The sequence below is a fragment of the Equus caballus genome, chromosome 4 (genome assembly GCF_041296265.1).
Source record: "Equus caballus isolate H_3958 breed thoroughbred chromosome 4, TB-T2T, whole genome shotgun sequence".
Taxonomy (NCBI): domain Eukaryota; kingdom Metazoa; phylum Chordata; class Mammalia; order Perissodactyla; family Equidae; genus Equus; species Equus caballus.
In genome coordinates this window covers 87,064,989-87,086,937 of record NC_091687.1, presented here as the reverse complement: position 1 = coordinate 87,086,937, position 21,949 = coordinate 87,064,989, and the positions used below count along the sequence as shown (strand labels likewise).

Genomic DNA, 21,949 nt, shown 5'->3' with positions numbered 1-21,949 from the left:
GCCACGTGCTCAGGGGACCATATGGCTACAAACAGCACAGATCAGCTAAAACGCCACAGGGAAGGCAGGCAGGAAACTGGCAAGCCACGACAGGCACAAAAGTCTCAAGCAGGCTCAGCTAATCGCTGTGAAGTGAACATGCTTCTCTGCTAACCTGGAGAGACAAGGAGAACCTCCCTTGCATTTCCTTCCTTAAGAAGTGAAACTGCTTAAGCAGAGGATGAAAACCAGCCTCTCAATAGGCCACATGTATCAAGAGAATACATTGTTGAGTTGCATATTTCTCAGAAGTGAGATTCTTGGCCAATACTCTGATCTACAGCGTTACATCAGTTCCAGAAATCACCCAGAGGGCCCCAGAGGCACCCAGTTAAAGAGTTCATAGGTCACCTTTCACAGGCTTTTCAGGCTGTTTAACTGTTCCCTATACAATTAATTCCCAGGAGACAGGGTGACTGCTGAAGAGAGAACCACTATTTGCTCAGGCCTGACAGTCACATGAGCCTCAGAGCAGAATCCTTCAGCGAAAACTTGTAGGATTGTCAGATTATGTTCACGAAGGCCCAGGGCACCTTAGGACCTTTTTAGGTTTCCTTGAAAAAGTAGTTTGGCATTAATAGACATTTTAAATCAGGTAAAACGACTATAAAACTGCAGTTGGGTTCCAGGTTATGAAAGAAAAGGACAGATCATTTTTTTCCTTTTACATTTAACACTGATATCCCGTGTTCTACAACAGGGGTTGGCAAACCACGGCTCAAGGGCCATTCAGCCCACTACCTACTATTGTAAATAAAGTTTTATTGGAACACAGCCATGCCCATTCATTTACATATTAACTATAGCTGTTTTCTTGCTAAGGTAGCAGGTTGAGTAGTTGTAACAGAGATGATACAGCCCCTAAAGCCTAAACTATTTACTCTAAGAAAAAGTTGGTCAACCTCTGGTCCATAACATGTTAGACAACGAACACACATAGGGATATATACTGGTTAACATTTCTGGACAGCTACTTGGTAAATATGCTCCAAAATATTCCCAAGGAAATAACTACCATATACATAGAAATTCAATCCATTTTCTAAATAATGGAAAAATTATAAACTACATGAATATCGACCTATTAGAGACTGGTTAAATAAATTATGGTGCAGCCTTACAATGGAACATTATGAACAAAAATTTACTTTGGTTCTCTCTCTAAATACCTCTAAACAAAAATAAAGGAATCTTTTTTTTGACATAAGCCCAAAATGACGAAGATAACAGAACAGAAGAATATAGCAACAAACCTTTGGAAACTGGAAAGCAGAAGGATGAGCAGTAACTGATTGCACAGACTCACAAAAGCTAAATGCTGAGCTAGTGGTGAGAAAACCCAGTAACCAACCTGACTCACACTGCAGACTTCCCCCACCTACCAAGACTAAAAACTGTCAAGTGAGGAGTCTCAAGTGGGGATGAAAACGAGGCCAAAAACTAGGATTGCTTTAAAACCTATGTAAGAAGCACCTGGATTTCAAGATGTAGACCGAAAATCCCATAAATAAGTTCATTGCTTCTAACTCAGCATTCAACACTCCATTCTTAAATAACAGAATCAAGGATCACCGGATATCTGAGAAAAGCCTCTAATAAGAAAAATAAGGGACCAAAATAAACAAAGAGACTTAAAAATAACTTGGAGAATACAGACTATGCAGGCTGAAGAAAATTTTCAAAAAATTATAATTCCTCAGAGCACTAATAAATGACATTCATCTCTGAAATAAGTATTAGATGTTATTTATTTATTTATTTGTTTTGGTGAGGAAGATTGTCCCTGAGCTAACATGTGTGCCAGTCTTTCTCTATTTTTTGTATGTGGCATGACGCTACAGCACAGCTTGACAAGGAGTGAGCAGGTCCACACCCAGGATCTGAACCCACGAACCCCAGCCACCGAAGGGGAGCACTCAAACTCAACCACTACACCACCAGGCTGGCCCCTAGATGTTAATTTCTAATAGTAATAAGAAACATTCAGAGAACAAAAAAAGGTTAGAAATTAAAATATAGTATCATAAATGAAATACTCAATAGAAGGGCTAAAAGATAAACATGAAGAAATCTAGGAAGAACAAAAGACAGAGATAGAAAATAAAGGAAAAAAAATCAGGAGATCATTCCATGAAGTCAAACATCCAAATACCAGAAGTTGTAGAAAACAGAGAGCAGAGAAACAAGATGGAAATCAACAAAAAAATGGCTGAAGTTCCCAGACATACAGGACTGAAAATTAAAGCATAACATGCTTATGTACGGATGAAGAAAGTGCATCACTGTGAAATTTCAGGATGAAAAAAGAATTTGCTAGAGCTTGCAGGAAGAAAAAAAAACCATATAAGGATAAGGAATCAGAATGGTTTCAGACCTCTAAGAAACAACAAAAAAAATCTCTAAGAGCTAAATGACAGTGGAGCAATGCCTTCACAATTCTGAAGGAAAATAAGCTCTAACATAAAATTCTATACCCAACTAAACTATCAATCAAGTGTCATTATAGAATAGACATGACAGGTCTCAAAAAATTTACCTACCAAGCACTCTTTTCCCAAGAAGCTAGAGAATGTGTGCCACCAAAATAAAGTAGGAAATCACAAAGAAGAGGCCATGGGATCCAGCAAATATAGTTCCAACCCAGAAGTAAGGCAAAGAAAACCCCAGGATAATGGTGAAGAAATCCAAAGATGACAGCTCTTTAACAGGGAAGAAGAAGAACTAGGCCAGATTGGCACAGGTCACAAGGCTCCTGAAAAGCATTCTTGAAAAAGACACAATTAACAGATTGAATCAATGTGCTGAGAAGAGATTTTGACAGGTAGAGTCTAAGGTTGAAATAATAAGTACGTAAAACCATAAACCTAAATTTAAAAAATTTTAACTCCAGGGAAAACAAAAAATTCTGCAGGAAATGAGAAGTAGTCATATCATGCTATATGGCTCAGTGGTGATTAGCATTTACAAAGTAAACAGTGAATATTAATTGAACCAAATTATTATGTAGTCATATTGGAAGGACTGGGGAAAAGTACATGCACACCCACATGAGTATGTGGGTGTGCATGAGTGAAAAAACTAAATCCTCATCTTCCATGGTGTGAAGGAAAGGGGTTATGCCTGAAACTGAAAGATTAAGAAAGCAATATAAACATTTTATTTAGAGATATGGATCAGAGAAGAGTTGAAAATGGCTGCCTCCATGGAGAGAAAATGGACTCGTACATGTCATAAAAGCCCATAGAGTTAAGTTTTTATATATTAAAAAATAAAAACTTACAAACTTAAAAATTATACACAAAAAAAATACAGATCAGGGCCAGCCCAGTGGCATAATGGTTAAGTTTGTGCGCTCTGCTTCACTGGCCCAGGGTTCGTGGATTCAGATCCCAGGCACAGACCTAGCCATGCTGTGGCGGCATGCCACATAAAATAGAGGATGACTGGCAACAGTTGTTAGCTCAGGACCAATCTTCCTCACAAAACAACAACAACAATAACAAATAGCAGATCAGTACCACTGAAAAGTAGCTGCCAGTCTACAATGAGCTAAGGAACTTGTACCAGAACATAAATCAACTACATAACTAAGAACACGGCCGACATTTTTTCTGTAGCAAGCTTTTCTCGATGCAAGAAGTAATGTCTCAATTTACATTCTGCCTCAAGCTCCTTAATCATATCAAGGCATTGTGAGCAGGACTAGTACAGATCAAGGGTCAGCAAACTTTTCTGTAAAGGGCCAGATAGCAAGTATTTTAGGCTTTGCAGGCCATATGGTCTCTGTCACAACTACTCACCTCTGGCACTATACTGAGAACAACTATAGAACAATTTGTAAATGAACAGATGTGGCTATTTCCAATTTATTCACGACACTGAAATCTGAATTTCATATAATTTTCACGTGCCACAAAACATTTTTTTCTACGTAAAATCCATTCTTAGCTCACAGGCCAGACCAAAACAAGTGGTGGGTCAGACTTCACCCACAGGCCACAGGTTGCCATCCCCTGGGATAGACAGTATGATCAATTTTGTTTCTTAAAAAAAAAAAAAAGCAGTGTCACAGCAGTTTTATGTAGTATAAGTTTTCCCTTATCCTGTTTTTTTCTTGTTTTAAAAACAAATAAAAAGAATGCTGAAGAATTTCAAAAACTCAAGAAGCTTTAAAACCATTTATCTATCTGCAAATACATTCTTCTCTACTGTCTAAGCAGGCCTATATCCACATGACCTAAATTTATGTTTAAGATTCTACGGGAGACTGGTTATTCCTCATAATCCTCAATCAGATGATTTCTAGAGGCAATCTCTTCTATTCTGGCATTGTAATAAATAAAACTTCATTATAATGAAAAAAGCCTCACTTTGTTTTAAAACAAAAAAAAGCAAAATACAAAACAGATCCTGGGATCCTGCGTTTTAAAAATGGAGGAAACATTCTCACAGCCAGCTCTCCCTTTTCTAGCTACCAATAAAGTCATGTTTAATATAAATGCAAAGTCACTAAGTCATCCAGACTTTGGATTTCTTTCTTCAGCAATGCCTTAGTTCCCCAACAAAGGCCCAAAACCCTTAAAAATTTTCTACGTTTTTCTATAAACTCAGTTTCAACTGACGAAGGGCTGTTAGGAACAGTACAGGGTAGGGGGACCCGCCCAAGCCTCATTGACATCACATTAATATCACAGACCTGCGAAGTGATGACAGTGAAAATGGAAGGCCTGCCTCCCTTGCTTGAGCAAGTGACCATCCTTTCATTGTGCAGCTACAGTCTTATAACACAGAACAGATTACAGGGAACATAAGCACCATAACCATAACCAAGTGAGTTTCAATGACTAGGTTTCCAAGCTAGTATGCTCCTCACACAGAAAGGAAGCAGAGGTCTGCTCTGTCGGTGTCAAGGCTTTACAATGCATAGGGGAGCAACCCACCAAGGTACTCCCACTCATGTCCACTAAAAGGCATGATTATGATCAACCTGACAGCTGCTTGGAGTCCAGCTATTCGAAGAGGGAAAGAGGTCATTTGAGCACTCTGCGACCTATTGCTTTGGGCATTATAAAAAAGAAACTGAAGAAGAAATTCAGCCAATTCCTCAGAGACTTTGGTAAAATTTTACCATTCTAAGATAAACCATTCCAGGATTTCTCAGGCTGACAGTGCCACCTAGTGGCTTTCCATCCTAAACTCACGGTTACCCGGCATTGGGACAGCCACCTCTCAGTCCAAGAATATGGACATTTAACCACTTTTAATCCATAAAGACAAAGTTTCCAGGACCTCTTGCCAAAAGTAAAAATGGGTTGGAAAAATATTACAGCATTTTGGGAAAGTGAGGAGAACGGGCCTATCACTTAAGGTACCAAACCTTGCAATTAAGAAAAAACCCTTTTACAGCACTGCTGATACAACTGAGGCATCTACTCAGAAGCTCAAGTTCCCCTCAAAGAAATCCATCCTGGGACACATCAGTGGAAGAGAACGCTCAGAAAAAAAGTCACATTAGAAAAATTTCAAAACCACAAGAGTTCCAAAACCGAAAACAAAGAAACTTGAGGTCATGTATACTTGGGCATAGGAAGTCTAAGAGAACGCCATGTGCTAAGCAGACAGAAAGAACCCCTAAAATACGAGCTATTTCAAGTTGGCAACGTCCACAACTTTAACCTATGAACTTCTAATGAAGTTATGCAAATATACGGCCAGAAATTTAAGAGTTCTTGTGCTTTCTAAGTCCCCCACAATAAACACACACATGAATGCAAGTGTGCTTGCACATGCACACACCACTGGCTTGCCTTAAAATAATCAAGAGCTGAAGCATTTCCGTTTGTTCAAATCTTTGTATTGTCACTAGCCTGACAGTATCTACTATGCATCTCAAGATGCTGAGAATGACTCACCTTGGCAACAAACTGCTTGTCCTTTTGGTCCAAATTAGCCGTGGGAGCCACATAATCTCTCCATATTCTCAGCCTGCGTTCCTTGGCAAACCTGGCAAGAAAGCAAGGATGAAAATCATTCAGACTAGGTCGGCAAATGAAATCCACCATCACCATGGGAGCGAACAGTCCAGAATCCTACCCTACCTCACAGACAAGGCAGCTAGGAGAAAAGCCACCAGTCAAATCAGAACAAAGCGTGACGGCCACAAGAAAAACTGTGTAGCAACTGGAAGTATCCAAGATGAATATATACCATAAACCCATGGCTGGCAGACCGGGGTCTAGGTGTGCAGTTTTTCAAGCCTGGACAGTATAAGCCCACCTTGATAACTGGCTCTTTGGCTTACCCAGTATCTCGTGAGTGACTACTACATGCTAGGCACTGGAATGATAAACCCAGATCAACTGTTCTCTTACGTGAGAAGAACACACATCTACAAACAAATACATATATTTTTTAAAGCACAGGTCTGCTCAATTTCAATTTGAATCATAAAAAGTATTAGCTACCAAAATCCTATGTGGAAAACAACAACAAAAGTATCACTACAGTGCACCTAAAGAGTAAAATAAACAAAAATCCAAAAGAATTTCACCGAGAGTTTAAAAAATCATATTGACAGAAATTTGTTTAAAGTGCTAAGCCCAACAGACATTTTTTTTGAGTCAGGCTAAGAGTGGGAAATGGAATATGTGCAGAGATTAAAAATAAAATAAAATCAATGAACAGCTGTCTTAAGAGTATTTACAAATAAATGGATATATGCTCAGGGGAAAGGAACTATTATTTCTGAAACCAGTAATGCAATGTTCTTTTAAACATAGCACTAAAATGAGAAAAAGACAAAGCAGCATGTAGTAGTTGTAAAATACATAAAATAATTGGATAGAGATTCACCAACAGTGCAAGCTCAAATACAGCATGTAAAACAGCAGGCAAGTAATCACATATCAAAATATGACTTGCATTCCTTAGTCTAAACCTGTTTTTTTTAATGATGAGCACTCTTAAAAATCCATAAAATCTCCTACAGATGTTATAAAGCATGTTGATACTACTGTCATTGTATTTACTTTCTTCAAAGAGAGGCAGGCATTTTCAGAACACAAAAAGAATTATCAACCAAAATAATAATTTAGAATAACGGACTTAAAGGATTTTCTGAACAAGGAAAAAAAATTGAGCATCACAGAATAATCAGAGGTATTTAGAACATAGTACTTGATAAAAGTACTGTATCTTTTGAATTTAACTGTAGAACATAAAGACTAAAAAATTTTCACGCATTTTTTAAATTGTTCTACCTTTGTCAGACATGCCATTCAACTGGCCCAAATTAAAATCTACTTTTATAAAAAGTGGCAAATGTTTCTGCTTATAGGTACAGAAGGATATAAAAGACCTAAGAAAAGGGACGGCGACTATAGTCATTCAATTATGTTCTTACACATCTTTTAGCTGTACATCTCAAAGGCAAAAAAAGTGAAGTTATTAAGAGCATTACAATTTTATGATTCTGAAATAAGCCATACAGCAAGCCTCAAGAGTGGAACACTGTCATCAGTGGTCAGCAGTCTTCTGTTTAAACGTATCCTGAGAAGTGGTGGCTGGGACTTTCCTCAATATCATCTCTATTCATCTGCTTTGGCTACCTGCTTCATTTTCTTCCATCCACGCCATCAAGTAAAAGAATTCACCTACACCTGGAAAAACTTGACCTTGACACTTGCAACAGCCACCATCTTTGGAATGCTCACTATCGTTTTTCTGGAAATAAGTTATTTCTACAACTGCTTTTAACCCTGAGGCACCTAGCTAAAAACATGACAACAGCATCTCACGGTTGCATTAGCATTTATAATTAAAACATACTTCTAAATAAATTAGGGCATTTGGTCTTACCATAACATTGAATGGTCCTGTTTTAGGACTCATAGCCTCTATCTTTCCATCATTCCCCTGGCGTCACACTGTCTGTTTGGGAATAGCTGCTAAGCAATTTCACCCTTCCCAAATGAGCCTCAAGTTTATTTCATTCCAAACACCTAAAACTTGGAATTCAAGTGAAGGGCTTGGGGAAAAAGTGACCTGAAAACATTAAAAAAGCAAATCAAGTTCAGAAAAATGCCTGAGTGAAAACCTAGACCCTTACTATCCAGCACTGAATTAGACTGCACCTACACACTTAAGTAAGCCACTGCTCTATGAGATCCGAGCTTCTTTTGGAATCTCCCTAATCCTTTACTGAAATAAAAGAGACACTGACAGATGGGTGAGAGAAGATCATTAGGTTTCCTCCCCTACAGATCCTTAACAAGATCCTTGGCTGGAAGGCTTCCCTGGCAGACCTTACCTCTCAGCCGCCCTCAGCTTTTCTGCACCCCGAGTGTAAACTGCAATCGACCAATCCACACAGCGTGCAAAACCTTCCTTCAGGAGGAGCTCTGTGATGTTGCCATTCTGAAAAACAAAGCACATGAGCAAGCAGGCACAGATTAGATTCGAATGCAAGAGAACCCAATTCTCTAGACTTCTGACACAATTAATGTAGCCACAATCTATTCTGCAATTCATTAAAAAAAAAAAAAAAAAAAGGAAGTAGAGCTGTTTTTCTCATTAAGAAACCAGCCCTAAGATGGGAGACGCCATTCTGCAACTCCTCTCAGCAGCCTTGGCTTCATATCCCCACAACGCCCAGCACAGTAACTCTCACTTAACAGGAGTAGGATAAATGTTAATGGCATTGAATGGAATTGACATTTCAATAGCTCTTCTTGTGGGCAGAGGAGGATGTTAATCTTTAGTAGAGATTACACCTTATTATTTCCTTCCCTAAGATCAGCATTTACTCTCCTTTTCACAAGGGGAAAGCTAAAGAACGGACTGAGTAAGGGAATAACTTAAGCTACATTTGCCCAGCAAATTACAATTCACATCCTACTGTGACACAGAGCCATCTGGCAGGGCCCGGGCAGACAGCTAGCACTCCAGAAGAAACAGACATGACCTTGGCACATTCCAAACCAAGCCTCCCAGCCTTCCACAACTGCCATCATGAAAGAATTCTCTAGTCAAACAATAAGTAACAATAGTTGACTCTGAATTGGATATAGACTACTAAAATGAAAACCCACTTAAACTTGTGTTACAAAACAAAGTGATTTCCTGTGCAAGAATAACCCACTTACCAAAGTGTACAGTAGGATAAAACTCCCAATAGTCAGAACTAGAAGAATATACAGAACCTATTTCCTGCTCAGAAGCAGAGTTAGGAGGTTATGGTCTAGAGTACACAAAACAATTTTTCCATAGAAAGGCTTCCTCATCATAGTTCTACCAATACTCAAAATATGACCTACACACAAACCTCACCAATTCTATTCAGCAAGTTTCAGCACCACTTCTAATCGATGTGGCAACCTCCCACCTCTCCTATTTGCAAGCTCAAGGACTAACGCTTGGGAAAATGAGTGACAGAGATCCTCCTCCCCTCATAAACCCAATAACATTTGAGGTTAACTTTCTAAAAGTGAGAAGTTGCACAGACTTGTCCAATTCTATCAGGTAAGTGATATCTCCCTAGAAACTGCCTCAAAAATCAGCAGATAATCCTGCCAAGATGTTTAAATACTTCTGGAATACAGAGAAAAAGCAAATTGTAGCTCAATGAGCACCAAACGCACCCCTAACCCCACGCAGACCAGTCTGCACAGGGACACTCACTGGATGAAGGATGGTACCCAGAATGTTCTGGTTGTGGCAGCTCTCCAGAATGATCTGAACATCTCTCTGAAGCAGTCGAGATTCCGTGAAAAATTTGGCTTCTGCGGCAAACGGCTCTGGTGTTTCACTGCCATCTGCTTCCCGTCGAAAAGTTGGGCACTGAAGCATAAGTGAGACAGGTGGGTAATGCAGCCTAACTGGGAGCGCCAGGCGCTCGCACACCACACTGAACAGTCCAAACCCACGAACGCAAAGCTAAGCGAGAGAAGGTCTCAAATCAGGGCTTCTAACTCTTTTTAAAACATACTGGTAAAAGGGGACTGGATATAGCATCATCTCAGAGTTCTCGGTAAGGCAAATAAAACTCATGTTATCATGGAAAAAATCTTTTTAATTACAGTTGAAAATGACCCCTTGCCAAGAAAAGATTCACCAGCCCCTACCTTTAAATCCCTTACATTTTTTAAAATCAAAATGGGTATTTTACATTAAGACAAGCCATTCTCAGCAAATTTCAGAGCCTCCTGACTCTCCTTTCCAGATTTCAACAATCTCTCCACACAGCCCACTCCAAACAGACCCTGAGTACTTAAAAATTTTTTTTAAAAAATCTTATTGATCTAATTAAACTTTGCTGTGGGACTATTCAAAAGTATAAAGCACTCGAGTCAACGTTAAGGGCCCATACGAGGAAGAAACAGTAGATCTGAAGTCCCCAAGTAGAAGAATCTACCTGTCACTGAACACGTCCACAACCCTACAGCCACCCCACAGCCCAGCCTATGGTCTGACCTTGATCCCGGACAGCATGACTGTGACCAGGTAGTAATCTGGGAGGAGCAGGGCCCTGACCACACTGCCGTCCCGCACGTGCTCGATGATAGCTGTGGGACAGAATAAACAGCTTAAGTCATTAGCAAAAGTTGTGCCAGGGATAAACAATGGCCAATCAAACATTTAACACAGTTAATACAACTGCATTTAACACACTTCCTCTCGCCAAGCGTTCACACAACAGATTCTTCCTCAAACTATTCCTGGGGAATATAGATTAGACCGGCTTCTATGTCTTCTAAACTTCCTGGGACCTCGTGGCTCACACTTCAGCTTGGTTGTCCATCACTTAGGTTGCTCACCTGAATACCAGGTGCCCAGCAAAAAAATAAATAATAACAATTCAAGATTAGTAATAAATTTTATTGAAGCTGTAGTTAACAAGGTCGCAAAGTTGGTCCAGCAACTATATTGCATGTGTATGTGTGTGTTTAGATGTATACAGATTATACATATATACCTTGACATTTCGGGGATGGCATTTAAGTAGCCCCAACATACAAAAAGATCCCCAACATACAAAAATATCAGCAATTTACTACCTGTACCAGCAAAGGACTAACCTCCACAAAATACATCTGATGTAACCTATGTGAAGTGGATTCAAGTTCCCTTCCAAAATACCATGGTACTGTTTTACCCTTAACAATTTCCTTTGGATACTAAATAAGTAAAATAGGTTTTATAAACCTCAAGAAGTTCTAGAGCAAATAGAAAGAAATCACCCCGAATCATGTCTGTCTTTTCCCACCAGCCTCACCATTGACAGGCTTCTGATGGTGTGAGTCCACAAAGTGCCTTGGGTTCTCGATGGTATACTTGAGGTCCCGGACCGTATGTGAACCATTCCCCTCACTCCACATCCCTTTCTTAGCTGCCTTCGCTTGTTCCTCACATTCCGAGAGCCGGTTCTGCTCAGGACTGGGATGTGAAAAACAAACGTGTGGTTAGTGAGTTCACAACAGAAATATTAGGCTCTTTGACTCTGGGTTTCTTCAGCATCTTCTCTTCTTAAAGAGAGGAAAGCATTTGTTTCAGATCTATGGCTTCAGACCCAAGCCTACACCCAGAAAAACACCCTAAGTGCAATTTCCGGATTCCAGACTTGTTCCCTCAAACAACAGACTCAATCGTAAGAGCATTTAATGAGAAGATCCAAAGAACACACATCTCGGTACTGCCCCCATCAGTGATTACAAGAGAACAAATTGGTGGCTCAGAGGGAAGCCGTTCCAGGGGGTACAGCTTCATTTAAGCATCCCAGATTCAGGAACTGGAATACAGGCAGAGCTCAGTGGGACACAGCACAGGAAAAGTGACTAAGAGCCACCCTTATTCCCCGTCATCTACACAACAGGGCTGGGGAATGCAGAACAAATACTGTTATTACAGACATCACCCCAAAACTACCTACACAGTCAATAAGACCAGTTAAGCAAAAGCAGTTTGAAAATGAAAGACTCCTCCTTCCTTAGGCAGGAAACCAAACTATATACGAGAACAGCCAGAAAGTCAGTAGATAGACCAAAAAGCAAAACCAGAAATGGCTCTGTGCTCGCGCTCTCTCTCACATATCTGAGCTAAAGTGAACAGTGAGCTGCAAGGCCTTTGCACAATCTCAATACCTGGCTCCATCAATGACTGTGTGCATAAAGTGAATCTCCCACAGCCATCAGTAGCGATTGCTGAGCAGGGATCCCTGACCTACAATTTCTCAAACCAGAAGTTTTCAGTACTGTTCTTCCCCTACGCCGCCAAAAAAAAATCACATCCTCAAGGATCCAAAATTGCCCAAGAATTCAACGAAAAAATGTAGCTTAAGAGAGACGCAAACATAAAAACTCAGAAAAGGAGATTTAAGTCAAGACAACTTTGGAGAAAAAAGGACTGGGACTCCAGGGGAAATTTTTTTGTTGAGATGGAAAAATATTGCTGTGGGCTTTTTAAAAAGTTTTCATTCTGGTTGCAAACTGGATTCCCAAAAAACACTGCAACGATAATCATGCCAACAATTGTTATCCTTCAGATACAACTTTGGCACGCTTCCAAAAACACCACCTAAGACAAATGTCTTTATTCAACAAATTCCCACATGCTCACACTCCAATTATAGGCTCCAGCAAATGTCTCTGCAGTCAGAAAGGATCACAGACGTGTATCGTGAGTGACTTGGCCCCGAAGTCCATGAAGGCAGGAAGAATGCAAAAAGTGGATTTTTGCCTTTGCTCATCCCCATCATTGGTACAGTTCAAATATTTATCTAAAGCCTTTTCTAAGGCTACAAGAGTCATATAATATAGCAAGGACTTAATGATTTAAACAGCATCTTTAACCTCCAAATTACTGATGTAGCATTATCACTTTTTAGAGACTAAAGTGTTAATTAAAGCCAGCTGCAATCCATCCTACTGAGAGTCAACGCTGGTGAACTTGTACATGAGACACATACTATAAAGCTTGCAGACCTAATACTCACTTCTGGATAAGTTCACACTACCATTAGATAAACAAATATATTTTTACCTACTTCTTAAGTATCTGCAGATCCATAGACCAAAACAGACATAAAAGGCTTTGGAGAGAGAAATTTCCTCTGACTTCAAAACAGAACCATTGAGCCCTTGTCAGTTTCCCTAGATTCAAAGCAGCGGATTTTGCTTTGAATTCTATTTGTTCACTTCACTTCATCTTTCACTGCAATTATTCCCTGCACATGATACATCATATGTTTATTTGTTTGTTGTCTGTCTCCTCATTAAAATATTAACAGAAGCTAAGTCTGTTCACTGCTGTATTCTCAGTGCCTAGAACGTAGCCTGGCACATAATAAGCACTCAAGAAATTGTCTGGGATGGACGGATGAACACTGGGGAGCTGAATGTCTATGATGTAAGACACAGCCTGTTGATTCTTATGAATATGAAGAATACAACTGCCTTGACTCAAAGCCTGTTTTTAAAGGAGTTACACACGTCAAATGCCACTAATGGATGCTGAGTGACCTCTTGGCTTGGAATAATCCACACCTCAGCAGGAATATCCTAAAAGCCATGAGAGCACCAGAAATTACCCATTTTATGTCAGGGGGCAGGAATGAAAATGGAGCAAAGCCACTGCATAGTTGACTACCCAACCTCCCACAGTGGAAGGGAAGGAAGTCAGAGGGTCAGAAGAGAAATGAATACTTACTTATTAGCTCTCATGCCTTCTCTCCGGGTGGCCAAGCCCTCTGCAACCAGAGACTCTGCAATGTTTTCCCCATTGGTATCTGAGGAGGAATAAAGGGAATTAAACCACAAGATTCAAATCTGCCTCCAACAGCAGTAGAGCTCAAATGGGACCACTCTCACTCTTAGCTCATCAAGGAGAATGATGTTGCCAGAAAATTGGACAAGGCAGCAATGTAGTGCTGGTTTTTCAGAATAATCTCTTCTCCCAAAATGTCTAGTCTGTAAGACCCAAAGGCCTATAAATCTTCTTCTCAAGACTTTGTTTCTAATTTTCTTGTATGTTTCCCAGGCCAAAGGCAATCTCAGGAATGAAGGAGACTGACAAGAAAGCTGGACACGTGAGGCAGCCCAGGAGAGCATAAGAACGCTGACTTACGGAGTAGACAGCAGGGGCTGAATGCAAAATCTGCCACTGCCCAGCTTCAACAAGGTCTCTCAGCCTCTTAATTTACTCATCCATAAAACGGGAAGAGTCCTTGTCTACGTGGGTTCTTCTGAGAATCAAACAATAATGTCTACACCGCCAAGCAGTGCCAAGCACATAGCAGGAATTAAAAACTGGACAAATCAAAAGTTAGTCCCCACGCCCTGTATAATCAGACAGACAGATTCATTCAGGATTGTCTATCACATCTAACATCAGAAAGTCCAGTTCCTCTCAGGATGCCCTATTCTCTGCTCCAGCAGGACACACTATAACATCTGACAGACTTTCTCCTGCTCTCACAGAGACACAGTGGGTGGTGTCTAAGTTTCTAACCCATCACACAGCAGCCTTCAGAGCAGGCAAGAAAAATGAAGTTAAACATAAAACCCAACCTGATTAGATTCCACCTGGGCACTTGAAACATTAATTGCATTGCCACACTATTGAAAAAGCTGTTAGGCTCTGTGTATTCTCTTAAATCTCTGCTTGTCAGACAAAACGATAAAGGAACACATCTATGAGGGAATTGCCACATAAAAATCTTTAATATGGCAAAGAACAAGCTCCTAGATAAACTGAAATGCAGCAGTCTAGCTGATAGGTAATGTCAGCAGAGAAGAAAATTCTGTAAGATTTATATTCAGTACATTATACATTGACTTTAGCAAGCAATAACAAGTATACACACCACCTCCAAACCCAACCTAAATGTTCTGCCATTAGCATTGCCCAAATGTCTGCAGAAGCAAATTGCAAGCCTCTTTTCATAACAAAGAATGTTGAGATGAATGATATTTATACAAAGAATGCTCAGGTTCTGAGGCTCAGCATGGATCACAAGGACCTTTCCACCGAGGTTACTGCTGGGGCCAGACACAGGCACACACGGCTACCTGACATTAGCAAATATTACATTGGTTCTTTCAAAGCAACAGGAATCCCAAAGACTGGAAAGTCAAAAGGGAGGATTCAACAGTTAAAGGAAAAGTTGAATAGTAAGATGCCAAGAGATCAGGGGGTGGAGAGACTGAAGCCCAGGTATAAACAGGTAAGTGGCCATAAAACCAGCTAATCAACAGCACAGTCTCAGTTTCCTGGCACACAGCACTCTAAAATGGCTGTTGGCTGGTCCACTTCTAAAAAGTGAGTTCGCCTTGCTCCAAAAGGGAGAAAAATACATTTCTCTGAGCCGAACTCCCAAAGGATGCAATAAAAATGTGGTGGATAGACTACTGAAACAGGGAATTCGTAGGCCAAGGAGCTGATTCTTGCTTTTTACTTATCAAGTTATGAATTCGATCAAGTCACAATTAGGGATAATATTCAGAGGAGGTAGGTGACTATATTTTCTCCAAAAGTCAGAAGACTACTTTTTTTTTTTTAATAAGTTCTGGGTTAACCACAAATTCTCAAATTCTACAATTCTCCCCACCATAAAAAAAGTAGGTGGCCAAGAAATAGGATAAATATGTGGATACCAATTAACTATCTAAGCTATTGTTTCCTTTAATTGGAATTGGCATTGAGATTTAGTGAAAATATTAAAACTTTAAGTCATTTAAATCTTTAAAATTGAAAGATGTAGATAATTTCAATCATTCTTTCAGTACATATTTATTGATCACCTCCTCCTATGTGTCAGGTTTTACTCTAAACACTAATATGTTAACATGCTAAATTAAATCCAATTTGTAATGAGTCAGTTTAAGAAACAACGGTTTTAAAAACAAATAATTTTAAACATCAGCTTCTCTTAACATAAATAATTTTGGCCACTTTAGTGGGAGACCAAATTTATTTAAATGAACTCTTAGAGGTGGTCTCCTTATAGAGGTATCTGCACCTGAAATTTTCTGCAGTCCAGTGGGGTCTCTTACATGGTAACAGAGGACTGACCAGCTGTTACAGAGTTGAGATTTTTTAGGTAATGAAATCCTTGAACAAATTCATTTTGAAGACAGTGCACTTCTATTTGTTTTACATTCTTTCTAACCAGTAACCATTCAACAATAATGCTTAAGTGTTTTACTTCCTACTATATTATTTGAATTTTGGATACAAAGCAAATTTGTTTCTCTTTTTGAAAAGATTCCATATATTTCTAAATTTCCCATTCAATCAAGAAGCAGAGAGCCATTTGGCTAGGAAGATGAAAAAGGTGTTTCTCCACTCGGTAAACTGGACAAGACATCTCCAAAGTCATCCCCAACTCACTTTTCTAAGACTTCTAAAATTAAAATCAGAATTCTAACAGGATGGTGTTAGCCTTGCCATATACCCTGCTGGCTTACTTCCACTTACTGACTACCCAAGTCAAATAGATTATCTAAACCTGCTCAGCTGGAAGGTTATTTTATTAAAGAATTGCAGGAAACTTTTAAAAAAATCTGCTCCCAAAATAATTCCAGATGAACACAACTGTTCATGTTCACCTGGCTGCTTTACAGAGAACATTCTACCAATTCTTTCAATGTCCTATTTCTGTTTAAACTCCATTCCATAATCTTACTCTCCCTCCACCTAATCCAAAAAGGATCAGAACACCTAATATCCCACGAGGGCTCTGGCCCAGCTAAACAACAGGCACATGTGCACACACAAATATATTTACTGAGTACATGCTGAGCCAGAGCCAGGGGCTTTGCATATACTATCTCTTTAAACTTTCTCAATAACTTACAAATGAAGAAACTAGGGTTTAGAAAGGTTAAGTTAAGGGTTAATTAAGGGTACACGGTAGGAGAGCCAGGATTCTAACCCACATATACACAACTCCAAAGCCCGTGTTCTTTCCATTCCATTACAAAACATACGGCTTGCAAACAACTACAAGCTCTAAACAAATCTTCCTTTCCTAAAGAGAGTCCCCAGGAGGAGAAGAAAACCACAAGATAGATAGAGGAAAGAGAATATGCGATAGGAAATCTATAGGAATTCAATTAGCACTATGACCCGGAAGCATCAAGCCATTGAGTTCCACAGGCTGATGGCCTAAATACAGGGAAGAATGCTACGCTGTACTACAACCTAAGCCAGGCCAGGAAAGCAGACACAGGAATAATCAAGGAGCAGAAATATCGGGGGCCCCTCTGCACTCATGTGCCATGAACCCCAGTACTCGAAGCACTTCCAATTACACCTACAGCCAACTGTCCTGGAGCTACCTTCTCAGAATTCACAGTGGCCTTCCACCAGATGTAATCTGATCTTTGGAAAAACTTTAGACTCGGAGAGAACTAAGTACTTTCCTCCTTGCTACTTACCTTTCCCAAGGTAGATCATGCCATACTCTCGCCCCTGGGGAGTTTTGTTTTCTATCGTGAAACAGACTTCCTTCCCAATCAGCTTCTTCCGAAGGAACTCTCGAGCAGGAAATGCCCAGGGCTGAAAGACAAAACAAACGTGTCACATGAGACCTGCCTAGTTCCCGACCACAATCAGTGTTCAAGCAACTTCATTCCTTCAATAACCTGGCCCTGCACTAGACCCCCGAGGAGAATATAAAAAGGAAATGCAGACAATGCAGATCGCACACTTAGGGTCTCGTAAAAAAGGAAGGTCTAGCATTATTTTAACTAGCACAGGCCCTAAAAGGAGGCCTCATAGTTTCCCAGACACTGGCACTAGTACTTTTCCCCCCATCACTCTCTATTCAGAGCTATAGCTTACTTCGTGAATAATAATTGCCAATAGTTTTATAGCACTACCTGTGCCAGCCACCACTCTAAATGCTTTAGTTTTATCAACCCACTCCTGAATGGGAAGTCTAGGCTCCAGGAACTCACCTAGCCAAAGGGAAGTCATAAATAACAACTACCACTTCCGTCTGTTCACCTCCTTCCAGTTTATAAAGCACTTTCACTGACTGTTAAACTAGCCTGAAACGAGTTCAAGGCACTGCCTAAGCAGGGACAAGGTTCTAGTACTTTTATTTCAGGGTGAGCCCCCTGCTCAAGGAAGAGCCTTGTTCATGGCAATTCTCCCATCTTTTTTTTTTTGAGGAAGAGTAGCCCTGAGCTAACATCTGCTGCCAATCCTCCTCTTTTTTGCTGAGGAAGACTGGCCCCAAGCTAACATCTGTGCCCATCTTCCTCTACTTTATATGTGGGACGCCTACCATAGCATGGCTTGATAAGCAGTGAGTAGGTCCGCACCCAGGATCTGAACCAGCAAACCCCAGGCCACTGAAGCGGAACGTGCAAACTTAACCACTGCACCACTAGGCCGGCCCCCTCTCCCACCTTTTTTAGGGACAGCAGAGTTCAGAAGGGCAAGAACTATTCTTCCCAAGACATTTCTTATTCTACTGCTCTAGACTGAAGCTGCACCAGTGGGATCCTTTCCAGGTCCCGGAATCTAAGGGAAGACACCAATAACAGGCCCTGGTAAGGGATCACCTTGACAATGGTGGTTCTTCTCTCTCATTCATTCAAGACCCTGACACCAGGGGGGAGCCCACACATCCACACAATGGGAAGTAGAGCTCCATGTGATTCCCAGATACTATGCAACGGGATGGTTTTGCCCCATCCTCACCCATCACTTAGACAAAGGGAGATGTCTCCTCTGAAGCAGTGCTGTGAAAGTCAGCAGCCACTGGGACTTGAATTTACAGTCTGGACCTAGCTCAGTCCCCAGTTCCCTTAGAACAGAAATGAGGAAGGAGTGGGTAAGAGTTCAGGGAACAGAAGATCTGCAGGAGCTCGTGTGCAGAAAAAATGCAAAGTATAAAAGGGAAGAGTGGTAGACGATATGCAGACATTGTCTATTATAATCGTTTGGAGCCACAGAGCTCAGGCTACAAATAGTAAAGGCAAAACGGGGCACCTGTGCCTGAGAAGAAAGCCTCTGCTAACCTTTTCAGGCCATGAAGCTTATTCCATAGGGTTCTCCAACAAGCTTTTCTAGAAGAAAACATCTGTATGACTTCCCCAAAACCAGAAGCCAATCAAAAGGTAGAAGTCCACCAATCTGCTGGGCTGGTATTCACAAAACCAGTAGTGTTATATAACATCAGTTGTGATAGGTTCCAGGAAGAACTGATCCTGAGTAAGTGCTCATGAAGACACAAAAACAAGCTCATCCTCACTCACCTAATGCTCTCTCCTCAAAGCACCAAAGAGAAAAAGAGTCAATCACCCATGGGCAATATATAGTTCACCATATTTTCACATCCCATTTCTACTCCTTTCCCCACTCCCTAAAAATGAAGACAGCTACTTGTCACCAAAAAGAGTGTGACGATTGATAAATGAGCCCAACTATCAACCACATCCCAGAAATGGTACTAAACCAACTACCACAGCCAGCCTTGCAGATTTTTATTACCTTATGATCCACTTACTCTAAAAACATCCACAACTAGGGGCTGGCCCCGTGGCCCAGTGGTTAAGTTTGCGCGCTCCGCTGCAGGCGGCCCAGTGTTTCGTCGGTTCGAATCCTGGGCGCGGACATGGCACTGCTCGTCAGACCACACTGAGGCAGCGTCCCACATGCCACAACTAGAGGAACCCACAACGAAGAATACACAACTATGTACTGGGGGGCTTTGGGGAGAAAAAGGAAAAAATAAAATCTTTTAAAAAAAAAAAAAAAGGCATTTCCAAAAAAAAAAAAAAAAAATCCACAACTATAGATCCAACATTTAGGATTTAGTTCTGAGTACCGCACTAACATCTAAAATTCAGTAACACACTGCTTTCCTCAACACTTGGAAAAGCTCTGACAAGTACTCCAAAAGGAAGCCAGGACTTGGGTAAAAATTCATTTATCAAGGGTCAGTTCACAAGGAAATATCTAGCCCCTCTGGGGAAACCTCCAATTTCTACCAACTAGGAAGAATTACTAACAGCTTTTAAAGCTTTCTGAAGAAGCATCCTTCTCTTAGGACCTTGTATTTTACAGCTGGTCAGTCACTGGGCAGTAAGAGAAAGCTACACTGAAGGTCTTGAAAAGGACATATACCTAATCCTATAAGAAAAAATAATCTAGTTTCTGTAATCTTCCTTTCTAACCAGGCTACTCATGTTGTGTTCCACCCAGGGCTGGGCAAATTCAATAACTGGACAAGATATTAGCTACAAAGAGAGGCAACTGAGGAACTCAGGAAAGTGACTGACCACATCACTCCTCACAAGGGCAACAGAGCACTCTGGGAGAAAATCCTTGTGCAGGTGTCCACATAGACGACAGCCAGCAGGAGGCTACCTGATGGAGAAGGCTATCCCAACAGAGCCTTCCAGAACAACTCTACGAGTCAAGTATAGGGAAATTTGCTCAAAGCATTTATCAAATAAGGTCCAGAATGGCCTAATAGGAAGAATAACTGTGATCTGTTCAAATGATTTCCTAGAGCTCCAACTACAAAGCAGAAGGCCATTAAAGAGCTGAGACACAAAATCTCCTCTTCCCTTTAGAATGCCCAACAGCAGACAACTTAGCATCTTGCTCTCCACTCCCAGACCCAAGCAAGGTTCTGATGTCTACCAAGATAAAATGGAATTTTTTAACTCCAATCTTATCCTTGGACCTGGTTGACTCCTGAGCTAGTGGAAGAAGATTAAATCCCACAACAATGTAAAAGCTTAAAGTTGGCTAGATACTTTTGTACCTGGCCCAATGCTCAATACTTCCTGTCCTCTTTCTCTTCTATCATCCCACTGTACCACGTGTGTATGTAACTAATCCCTCTTTGCCCCATCCACGCCACGCCCCCAAATCTCAAAAGCTCCACTGAATGTAGGACTGTGACATTCATTTCTATATTTCTCATGAAACCAACATAGAGCTTCACACATAACAGGAGCTCAATAAGTCTGTGGGAAATAAATATATAATTCCCACAGTGCCCATCAATGCAGTATCTAGGCTGCCTAGAGTAGCTAGGCAACACTGGGGATCAGCCTGCAACAGAGCAGTGACGGCTGGGGACACAGTGGAGCTGCTTTTATTGCCTCAGGACTTAGCAGAGAGCTGAGTTTCTTTGAAAGAAGATATCATGAGGGAAGACAGAGAGTAAGTGAGTGAAATTTGGGACAGTGATACAAAGGGAAGCAAATGAGCACTAATGTCCTTGACTCTCTTTGAAAGTGAAAATACTGGACAACATGCTCTAAAATAACAGAAAGCCAGAGAGAAAGGGCAGTGCCACACTGCACAATCCACTGATCCCCAAAAATGAGATGCTCGGGTTCTTTTCCTCATTATTCACGTGAATTTTATTCACTGTATACCTGCTCTGCATCAGGCATTGACTAGGCACAAGAACAGAGATGAGAGATAAGGTCCCTCCTCTCAAAGAGCTCACAATCTAGTAAAGACATGTCAACATGCAATGAAATGTTAGCAATGCTAAGATAGCACAAAAATGGATGACGAAAGGAGACATCAGTTTTGACTTCTCAGGAGGCTGCCTCTTAAGAGATAGTGGGTGTTCACCAGGGCAGGAGGTGGAGAAAGAACTCCTGATGGAGGGAGCGGCATGAGCCAAGGCACGACCAGGGAGGACTCAAGTGGCGTGTTAGAAGACCTGAGTACTTCAGCATGGTTGGGACTTAGCATCCTGGAGTGGATTCAGTGAGAGAAAACTAAAAGTCAAATCACAAATGGGCTTATATCCCAGACTATGGCATTTAGATTTGTCACAGAGGAAATGAGGAATCAGCGAAGTGTCTGGGAATGATATTGAGCAAAGGAATAAATGAAATTATGTTTCAAAAAGATCCCAGAGCACAGAGAGAAA

At 40.8% G+C, this 21,949-nt stretch overlaps 1 protein-coding gene across 1 annotated transcript in view; it reads right to left on the bottom strand.

Annotated features, from left to right (window-relative positions):
* SND1 (staphylococcal nuclease and tudor domain containing 1) overlaps positions 1-21,949 on the bottom strand; it is a 408,513-nt gene that overhangs the window by 354,531 nt on the left and 32,033 nt on the right. Inside the window, exons 3-9 of the mRNA XM_001502591.6 lie at positions 17,472-17,592; positions 13,741-13,819; positions 11,312-11,472; positions 10,510-10,601; positions 9,718-9,876; positions 8,348-8,454; positions 5,952-6,042 (exon numbers count right to left, since the gene is read on the bottom strand). Of these exons, the coding sequence (XP_001502641.2) occupies positions 5,952-6,042; positions 8,348-8,454; positions 9,718-9,876; positions 10,510-10,601; positions 11,312-11,472; positions 13,741-13,819; positions 17,472-17,592 (810 nt within the window). The remainder of the gene's footprint in view (positions 1-5,951; positions 6,043-8,347; positions 8,455-9,717; positions 9,877-10,509; positions 10,602-11,311; positions 11,473-13,740; positions 13,820-17,471; positions 17,593-21,949) is intronic.